This window comes from Fonticula alba (genome assembly GCF_000388065.1).
Source record: "Fonticula alba strain ATCC 38817 unplaced genomic scaffold supercont2.14, whole genome shotgun sequence".
NCBI classification, from domain to species: Eukaryota; order Rotosphaerida; family Fonticulaceae; genus Fonticula; species Fonticula alba.
The window spans coordinates 475,427-484,634 of NW_009242984.1; the positions used below are offsets into that span (position 1 = coordinate 475,427).

The 9,208-nt window shown below is 68.6% G+C and overlaps 3 protein-coding genes across 3 annotated transcripts in view; 1 reads left to right on the forward strand and 2 right to left on the reverse strand.

The window, feature by feature from the left end:
* Positions 1-2,295: 2,295 nt before the first annotated feature.
* Positions 2,296-3,413, forward strand: H696_05847 (hypothetical protein). The gene is made up of 3 exons (XM_009499647.1): positions 2,296-2,545; positions 2,809-2,978; positions 3,119-3,413. Exons 1-3 carry the CDS (start codon positions 2,392-2,394, stop codon positions 3,176-3,178), a joined length of 384 nt encoding a protein of 127 aa, XP_009497922.1. The 5' UTR covers positions 2,296-2,391; the 3' UTR covers positions 3,179-3,413.
* A 225-nt stretch (positions 3,414-3,638) lies between these two features.
* H696_05848 (hypothetical protein) lies at positions 3,639-5,636 on the reverse strand. Its single transcript, XM_009499648.1, has 3 exons — positions 5,222-5,636; positions 5,039-5,119; positions 3,639-4,893 (listed from the first exon to the last, which is right to left on the reverse strand). The coding sequence occupies exons 1-3, from the start codon at positions 5,507-5,509 to the stop codon at positions 3,814-3,816; spliced, it is 1,449 nt and encodes a 482-aa protein (XP_009497923.1). The 5' UTR covers positions 5,510-5,636; the 3' UTR covers positions 3,639-3,813.
* A 1,455-nt stretch (positions 5,637-7,091) lies between these two features.
* Positions 7,092-9,208, reverse strand: part of H696_05849 (hypothetical protein) — a 10,548-nt gene continuing 8,431 nt past the window's right edge. The window contains exons 8-10 of the mRNA XM_009499649.1: positions 8,718-8,824; positions 8,418-8,563; positions 7,092-8,267 (exon numbers count right to left, since the gene is read on the reverse strand). Coding sequence (XP_009497924.1) covers positions 7,147-8,267; positions 8,418-8,563; positions 8,718-8,824 — 1,374 coding nt within the window. The 3' untranslated portion in view covers positions 7,092-7,146. The remainder of the gene's footprint in view (positions 8,268-8,417; positions 8,564-8,717; positions 8,825-9,208) is intronic.

Here is a 9,208-nt window from a genome sequence, read left to right on the forward strand (position 1 = left end):
GCCTCTCCCCCGCGCCCCCCGTGGGCGTCGCCCGATATCCCCCGCCCCGGTTCTCGTGAGCCGCACATGCGTTTGCGGGTTCCTGCCCGCCCCTCGGGGGACCATGGCTTGTCTCTGCCGGGGGCAGGGCCTCTTCGGTGACGAGGGCTGCCCCTTCGGATGAGCGGGGGGGGGGGGCGACCGGGGAGAGGGCCCGGGCAGCGTACCCCCCCCCCCCCCTGCTGCCCCGTTCTGCGCGTCCGAAGCTGGAGAGCCCACCCTGCCGCTGGCCGGGCCTGGGCGGCGGGAGCCGGTCGGCGCGTGCCATATACCTCGCCCGCCGGGCGTGCATATACGGGGGCGGCCTGCCCCCGGCTCTGGGCCCGCCCCCGCCGGCACACGTGTCGTCACACGCCCGGCTTCGGACCGTCCCGCGTTTGGGAAGACCTTGGGCGAGCCGCCCACGCTGTTCCTGATCAAGCAACGGGCCCTGTGACCCAAGTGTGCGGCGGTTTCAGCCATCAACGTGGCACGCCAGAGCCGGAGCCCGGTGGGCGAGGGACTCCCAGCCACGACCTGGGGACCCGTGGCCGGGGCGCGCACGGGGCGGGGGGCGACGGGGGGCGTGGGTGTCTGCAGGGCGGGGGGCATTGGGGGTGGCGGGGGGGGGGGGGGGGGGGGGGGGGGGGGGGCCGGGTGGTTTGTGCATCATCAGGAGCCCGCAGGTTCCTGCCCGCGCACGGCACCGGGCCTTGCGCCGCACATGTGGCCCATATTCCAGGTGTGGAGGGGGATTGCGAACCGCGGGGAGGAGAGCCGCCTGGAGGCTTCCACACCTTGGCTGGCGACCTGGCCGAGGGCGGGTGAGACATCGGGCCCATGTCGCCCTGTGCCGGCCGACAGAAAAGCGCGCGAGCGCGGGTGTGGTCGGCCCTCCGGCGGTGCCCGGAGCCCGAGCGGTGGACCAAGCTCGCTCCGTGGCCACATGCTGCCGCCTTGCGCCGCCCGGTCGTTGGCTTTCGGGTCAACGCCCTTCGGCTGAGCGAGCGAGCGAGCGAGCGAACCAGCGAGCTTGGCCCCTGGAGCAGGCGGCGTGGTGAGCCGGCGAGGGGGCGGGGCGGTGGGGGGGGGGGGGGGGGCTCATGCCTTCGCGCGCCAAAGTGCGGGAGAGGCCTCTTTTTCCCGCGCTTCTCCATTCGGCTGGTGGAGAGGCGCGCACCCGAGCATCTCTCGGGGGGCTTCGGGCATGTCGGCGGCCCTCCCCTCCCTTTGGGCCCAGGGAGCTGCCGCTGTGGCATTTGTTCCGCGGGCATTCTTCGGGGCACCGGCGCCGCCTGTCCGGCGGTGTGCCGACCTCTCTCTCTCTCTGGGTGCCCTTGGGCTCCGTCAGTCCTGCCGTTCCGGCGGCGGGGGCTCCTGTTTCGGGCCCTCCCCCTGGCCCGGGCGCACTCGGCCAGAGGGGGGGGGGACTCGACGCGGGCGCCTTTTTGAAAAGCGCCTGATCAGTCAAAGACAAGGGTGGGCAGGTCTCCGGGGAGAGGAACGTGTCCCACTGTTCCCGCTGGCCCTGCTTCGGAGGGCGGCATTCTTCCCCACCGCCGCTTTTTCTGGGGGCATGACCGGCGCCACCTGGTTGCCCCCCCCCCCCCCCCCCGGCCCCCCCGCACCAATGTGCATCGTCCTGCTGACTGGCATATGCCTTGCTTTCCGGCCGAAAGGGGCGACCCGCCCAGGTTGGTGTGAAGGGAGCCAGTGTTCCCGTTGTCCCCCGCCCCCGCCCCCCTCGATGTCCTGCGATAGTGCGCCCGTTGGTGCGTGTGTGTGTGTGGGGGGGGGGGGGGCCGGAGCCGGGCCCTTCCTTGCCCGCTTTGTCCCGCCAGGCCGCGAAGGCGGGTCTATTTGCGTGTCCGAGCACCACGGGTCCTCCTGAACATATGACAAGAACCTACGGCAGGCGCGGGATTCTAAATGCGGCGCATGATCCGATGAAATACGGTGATCCGGCCTCTGCCAGTCGGGGCAACGGCCCCTCCGGGGGATGTTCCCCCCGGGGGGCGGGGGGCACGCGAATGGAGGCCAAATGTGAGGCCCTCTGTGTTGGGATGGGCAAGACCCAAGGGGCGGGGCTCGGAGCATGCTCGGCGGGGCGCCCGGCCCCCGGAGGAGGCCCGAGTAGGTTGACACCAGGGAGACAGCGAGAGCGAGGGAGAGAGAGAGAGAGAGAGAGAGAGAGAGAGAGAGAGAGAGAGAGAGTGGCCTTCATCGAGGGGAGGGACGATCTGCATCGTCGGTGCTTGCTTTTCGGCCGGCGCAAGGGCAAAGGGGCCCGGCAGCCCCAGGCAGATCCCCTTCTCCTTCTTCCACTCTATCTGTCCCCCCCCCCCTTACTCCCCTTTCTGTTTGCCAATCACCATGGACGACCTCTCCAACCTCCCTGCCGGCCTGTCTGCCCAGCCCCCCGGCGGCGACGGCGGCGACGCCGAGAGCAAGGCCCGTCTCAAGGCCCAGGAGGATGCCCGCCTGGAGATGATTCACCAGATCCTGACTCCGGATGCCCGGGAGCGCCGTACGTGCCCCTTCTTTCCCGCCCCCTCCTCCTCCCCCCCCTCCCTCCCTTCCCCTCTCTCTTCTTCACACACCCATGTGCCCGATCCATGGCCCTCCTGCGTGGGCCGGCCTCCACGCATGTGGGACGGGCGCCGTGGGAGGAGCGGGGCAAGGGGCTGAGGGGCAGCTGGGCCATGCACTCGCCCAGATGTGGGCATGTGTCTCTTTCCCTTTCCGGGCCATACACTAACCGGCGACCGTCGCGCCTCGCTTTGTACCCAGTCAACCGCATTGCCGTCGTGCGCCCGGACAAGGCGCGTGGTGTGGAGGACCTGCTGGTCAAGATGGCCCAGTCCGGGCGTCTTGGTGGTCGGGTGTCTGAGCAGCAGCTGGTTGGCATGCTGGAGCAGATCAGCGAGCAGACTGGCTCCACTCGTGAGACCAAGATCAAGGTGCGTGGCCTGTACTCTCCTTCCTCCTCCCGCCCCCCCCCCCCCCCCCCCCCCCGCTTTGGCTCCATCGCAGCCAGGGCATACATGGCTGCTTTATGTCTCCCCTTTACTGATGATCCCCGTGTGGCGGGTGCCTGCAGTTCTCCCGTCGCGGTGACGATGACGATGACGATTGGGAGGCCGACCTCTTCAAGGACTGAGGGCGGATTTCCCGGCCGACCTGGGCGCAAGCGCGCACCGCTCCCCCGCCCGTGCCCCAGCCGTACTCCTTCTCCCCCGGGGGAGTAAACGCATCCTGGATGCGGGTCGCGATGCGGCCGGGCATATGGCCCATTTCCGGATCCTCCCATGTGTGGGCAGCGGCTGCGGCGATGTCGATGCAGCGCCACTGGCGCCACATCATCCTCCAAGACAATATAAAGACGCAAAGCAACACCAGGCACAAGGGGGGTGCACGGACGCAGGGCATACAGAGTGCCGCGACACAAGTGCCCCCCCCCCCCCCCCAGGCATGTGTCGGTTCTATTCGCCCCCCCACTCCCCCATGAACACCCACACACACCCACAGACACGCGGACGAAGTCACATCCGTTTATTTGGGAGGGGAGAGGTAGACGCGTATGCGCGCACTCGGAGAGGGGGGGGGGGGGGAGGGGGACAATTGGTCTTAGAGATGGCTTTCGCCCATCTCTCGCTGTGCTTGTTCCCAGCCCCCCTCTCGCGGAGAGCATGCATCGGATTGCACACGGTCCTCCTCCCTCCCTCCCCGCGGTTGAGATGGGGGGGGGAAGGGGTGTGGGAGAGGAAAGAGCCAAGCGGCCAATGGGGGCAGCGCTTAGTTGACGATCATGCCCTGGGCGAAGACCAGAAGCAGGGACATCAAAGAGCGGGTGTTGTACTTGAGACCCTCCAGGGAGAAGCCCGGGCGGTTGACCAGGTCCCCGGGGCGGTGGTACTGGTTGTCGGCGATCGGGCCACAGCGCTCGAAGATCTGGGTGGACAGGTAGCCCAGCTCGTGGAAGGCCTGGTGGTCGGAGCAGCAGGCGTCGGTCAGGCAGACGTCCACCTCGGGGACGTACTTTTGGACGACGCGCGAAGCCAGCTCAACAAGATCAGAATCGGTGTAGCGGCTGGGGAAGGCGGTCTGGAAGTTCTCGCCCTCCTGATTGAAGGCCAGCATGTCGGACTGGAACATGTAGACAATGTCATCGCCACGCTCCTTGGCGGCCTTGGCATAGGCGCGCGAGCCGACGAGGCCCTGCTCCTCGGCCGAGAAGGTGGTGAAGATGACGGTGTAGTCGAAGGACACCTTGTTGATGCGGATCAGATCGGCGATGTGCAGCAGGGCCGAGGTGCCGGAGCCATCGTCATTGGCACCCGGGGCGTCGGTGGTCGGGCTGTTGACGTCGATGGCGCGCGAGTCGTAGTGCGCGCCGAGGACGACGAACTTGTCGGGGTAGCGGCGGCCCGGCAGGACGGCCACCACATTCGGGGACATGTCATCGCGGAAGGTCTCCAGGGTGGTGGTGAAGCCCATGCTGGTGTACTGGTCGGCGATCCACCTGGCCGCGTCGTGGGCCTGGGTGGAGTAGGCGTTGCGGGTGGTGAAGGGCGAGTCGGAGGCCTCGCCGGTCAGGTACTCGAGGTAGTAGCGCAGGTCGTCCTCGTTGACCTGGTCCAGGAGGCGGAAGCGGGCGGCATCGACCTCCTGGCCCTCAGTGCCGAAGGTGGCAGCCAGCTCGCGGAGGGCCGCCTGGTTGCGCTGCAGCAGCGACTCCAGCGGGTACTCCGGGACGGTGAGGATCTCGGTGCCCAGGGAGATGTCGCGGAGGAGGGCATCGCGGAAGAGGCTGGGGCCGACCTCCGGCATGGCGGGCAGCATGGCAATGAAGCGGTTGGAGTCGGAGTGGAGGATCTGTCGCCGGAGGGGGGCGAGTGTGTGTGTGTGTGTGTGTGTGTATGTGTCAGCGGTCAGGCAGTCGATTGGGCGGGGCTTGGACGATGCATGTCCGGAGGGAGGAAGGGCGGCGGCGGTGGCGGGGAGGGGGGGGGGGACGGACCTCGGCGTTGTAGCGGTTCAGGGCGTTGTGGATGCGGCTACCCCAGGCGCGGACGGTTCCGGGGCAGTCGGACTCCAGGAGCTAGGGGGAGGGGGGGGGGGGGGCGAGCGGGACGAGCGGGGTAAGTGCCAGGAAGGGGCATGGGTGATGGCGTGAGCAGGGCGCGCTGGCCGGGACACGCACGTCCTTCTCCAGGATGTAGACCTTGCGAGAGGGCTCGACATCGGCCAGAATCCGGGCCTCCGGGAACTGGGAAGCCAGGTCGGCGAACTCGTTGACATTCTCGTCGATGATGAGCAGGGCGTCCTCGTGGTAGTAGCCGCGGACGTCGCGGGTGCGGATCAGATCCTTGATCTGCTCGGGGGTGGCGCCGGGGACGAGGGCCCACTTGCGGGGGGAGGCAGCCGAGACGACGGCCGCCAGGAGGGCGAAAAGGGCAATGCCCGTGATGAGAGCGCGGCGGAAGTTCATGCTGTCCAGGGGGCAGGGGAGGGGGAGCCTGGGCAGAGGGGGGGTGGGGAGAGGGGCGAGAAGGTGAGGTGACTGCCGGCCCGGCCGGGTCGGTCGATCTGGTCCGGCAAATGCCTCGGTCCCCCCCCCCCCCGCCCCCTGCGCCGGTCAGTGGCTGGCCATCTGCGGCAGCCTGGCCCGCTGGGGGCCGCCGGTCAGCGGGCGACACCCCCGGGCCTGGTGCATAGTCATCAGGCCTGCAGGGGGGATGCCGTGCCATGGACGCGACGCAGCCGCGAGGCACCGACGGGCCGAGGGGGGGGGGGGCTCTGTGTGCGCCCGGCCGGGAAACACTCTGTCATTGCCCAAGAGCGGATCAGGAACCGGGGGGGGGGGGGAGGGCGGAGTGGCGCGCCCTGCGGCTGGGGGGGGGGGGCACAAGGGGGGGGCACAAGGGGCGGTCCAGTCAGGGCCCCCATGCTCGCCCGCGCGTTGAATGGGGCCCTGTTGAGATGTGGGATCATGTCTTGCGTGGACACACATTTCTCCGGCGTGCGGCCGGGGCACGGTCGCAATGGCCCTCGGCGCCTCGGCGAGGCCCGGGGTGATGTTCGTCCTCCAGGCCCCGCGCGCGGGCACGTATAACAGCCCGAGCCCCGGAGGGACCGCGGCGCCGGTGGGGGCAACTCTCGCTGCAGGGTGATGTGTTTTTGGCCGGGGCCCGGGCGGCATGGTTTTTTTTCTTCTCGCCCTGCCGGCCCCCCCCCCCCCCCCCCCCCCCCCCCCCCCCCCGCCGCTCTTTCCCCCGGCCCTACGGGTGCGTTGTCATTGACCACTTTCTGCGGAAGCGGCGGGGGGAGGGGGGATGCCCGTTCGGCCGGGAGCGCCTGGCCCGGGCGTGAACCCGGCCCCGGTCACGGTGGCCCGGAATGCCGGCCCGGCTCGGAGCGACACGAGGCGGGCTGTCCAAGGGGAGCCCAATTGCCCCAGTCCCCCCGGGGGCAGGGGGCGCGGGGTCGCAGGCATGAATCGGTGCCGGCCCGCGGACGGGCGCCAGGCGAGGGTCAGATGGGGGGGGTGCACACCGGCCAGGTCCGCTCACCCTCGCCGCCCGGTCACTGCTGCCACGCTCGCTCCCCGACCGACACGCGGTGTTGGGACCGCGGCACACGGCGGAGGGCACAGCCGGCGCGCGTGTGGCGCAGGCCGTCCGTCTGGGCATCTTGCCGGATGGTCCGCCTCGTCGCCCCTCCTCCCCCGGCCCAGCTGCGGCTGTTCCCCGGAGGGCGGGGGGTGGGGGGAGACGCATGCTTGGGAAAGGCGGCCGGGCTCTTTTCAGTCCCGCGAGGGCGTCGCAATGCGCCCGGCCGCGTTATTTGAGAGGTGTGTTCTCCCCCCCCCGCCCCCCATCCACCCCCCCCCCCTGCCCGCGCTCCAGAAGGGTGTCCAGCATCGTCCGCGCCTCAGCAGGCTCGCGCGAGAGAGGGTTTCGAGCACCCGCATTGGCCACAGCACCCCCGTTCAGGAACACCAGATGTGCAAAGACCGTGAGGCACCGACAGTCCTCGGTGGCCTCTCGATTAACCGAATTCCATTTCCGACATTCACTCAAGTGCCATGGTGTATTGGTTGGGTGGTGTTGGCAGTTACGGCGACTCTCAGTGGTCACGCGGGACCAGCAGGGGGGACCGATCGTTCAGAACCTCCCCCCCATGGTCGTCGTCGTCATCGTCCTCCGGCCGATCGCCGGCGGCGGCGGCGGCGGGGTGGCCATCAATGGGAGGGGAGCGGGCGCTGCCACGGCGCTGGCGGGGCAATCCCCCGAGCCCCGGGCCGAGGCCGGTGTTGATGCTGCCAAATTCGCTGGGGTGCTCGTTGATGCTGAAGGACGCGGCGGCCGCGGCCGGCAGGATGGCCAGGTCATCCTCCTCGGCCTGCTCCTCCACCACGTCCAGGAGGGAGTCCCCGGCATCTGACGGGCAGGGGGAGAGCGAGGAGTGGGTGGACTGGGCATCGAGGTTCTTGATGCCGGCGAGGCGGGCGGCCTCCTGGTCCTCCGGGTCCTCGGGCGCATCCTCCTTGGGGTGGCCGGGGGCGGCCGGGTCCGGGCCACCCTGCAACTGGCGCAGGACCAAGCCCCGGTAGACGCCCTTGCGGCGGGCAATCAGCTGGTCGTGAGTGCCACGCTCGACGATCTTGCCGCCCTGCAGGACGAGGATGGCGTCGGCATTCTTGACCGTGGACAGCCGATGGGCGATGACGAGCACGGTGCGCGACTCCATGGCCCGGTCGATGGCCTCCTGGACTTGGAATTCGCTCTCGGCGTCCAGAGCCGAGGTGGCCTCGTCCAGGAGGAGGATGCGCGGGTTCATCAGCAGGGCCCGGGCGATGGCGATGCGCTGCTTCTGCCCGCCGGAGAGGCGGACGCCGCGTTCGCCCACCAGCGTGTCATAGCCCTGGGGGAAGGCCGAGATGAAGTCGTGTGCGTTGGCCTGGCGCGCGGCGTTGATGATATCCTCCTCGGGGACATGGAAGGACCCGGGCACGGGGCTGCCGGCCGCCGACCGGTGCTGGTACGAAAATTCCTCCTGAATGCCGAAGGCAATGTTTTCGCGGATGGTCGTGGCGAAGAGCACCGGCTCCTGCGACACCAGGGCCACCTGCGACCGGTACCACTTGGGATCGAGGGTGCGCAGGTCGTGGCCATCGACCAGGATCTTGCCGGAGGTCACATCGTAGAAGCGCTCGAGCAGTGACACGATGGTGGACTTGCCGCCGCCTTTTTTTTTTTCCATCCCCCCCGTACAGAGTGAGATGTTATTCTCTCGCACACCAAAACGAGGACACACGGCAGGGGCCCGAAGGAGGGAAAGCATGCATACACACACACACACACACGCGCGCAAAGGAGATATCGTGGGACACGCACCAGACGGGCCAACAAGGGCCAAAACACGCCCCGGGGCCAGGTCCAGCTGGATGTCATCCAAGATCTGGCTGTCCGGGCGCGAGGGGTACGTGAAGGAGACGCGGTCGAAGGTGATGTGTCCGGTGAGGCTGGGCAGGCGCAGGCCGCTGTCGAGGCAGATGCACAAGGGGGCCGGAAGTCCAGCAGCAGGTTCGTTTGAGCACATTGGGAGGGTGTTCAGTGGCGAGGGAGTGGGTGGCTTTGGGTGTCATCGTGGAGAAAGAAACAAGAAAGGGGGGAGAGGAAAAGAGCGTGGCGCACCCCTTGACCGGGATGGTGGGAACCCGGTCGATCAGGCCGAAAACGCGCTCACTGGCTCCGACGGCGGCCATGAAGTCGCCGAAAAGGCTCGACAGGAAGGCGAAGGCCTGCATGTCCGGTTGCAATGCACGGTCGGGGAAGGCGTGCGCGCGCGCGCGTGGTGTGTGTGTGTGTGTACATATGTCAGGGGAGCTGCCACTGTCTCAAGGGGAACGCGGCCCCCCCCCAGGGGATGGAGGGCCATGGTGGGACCACCTTCCCAAGCAACATACCATGGCCACCGACAGGGTGTAAATGAGGAAGGAGGTCAGGAGGCCGGTGGTAATGCGGCCTTCGATGACAAGGACACCGCCATACCACAAAACCAGGGCAATGGCCGCCTGGGGAACGAATCCGAGCAGGCCATTGAACAGACCATACACGAAGGCGATCTTGCGACCGAGCAGGTAGCTGGCAGTTGAGGGGGAGAGGAGACATGGCACGGTTGAGGG

Bases quoted from the DNA above. Each gene is read 5' to 3' on its own strand.
- H696_05847 (XM_009499647.1), top strand. From the start codon at position 2,392: ATGGACGACCTCTCCAACCTCCCTGCCGGCCTGTCTGCCCAGCCCCCC. The intron at 2,546-2,808 runs GTACGTGCCCCT...CTTTGTACCCAG, and splicing joins TCCGGATGCCCGGGAGCGCC to TCAACCGCATTGCCGTCGTG. The intron at 2,979-3,118 runs GTGCGTGGCCTG...GGGTGCCTGCAG, and splicing joins CTCGTGAGACCAAGATCAAG to TTCTCCCGTCGCGGTGACGA.
- H696_05848 (XM_009499648.1), bottom strand. From the start codon at position 5,509: ATGAACTTCCGCCGCGCTCTCATCACGGGCATTGCCCTTTTCGCCCTC. The intron at 5,120-5,221 runs GTGCGTGTCCCG...CCCTCCCCCTAG, and splicing joins TCTACATCCTGGAGAAGGAC to CTCCTGGAGTCCGACTGCCC. The intron at 4,894-5,038 runs GTCCGTCCCCCC...CTCCGGCGACAG, and splicing joins TGAACCGCTACAACGCCGAG to ATCCTCCACTCCGACTCCAA.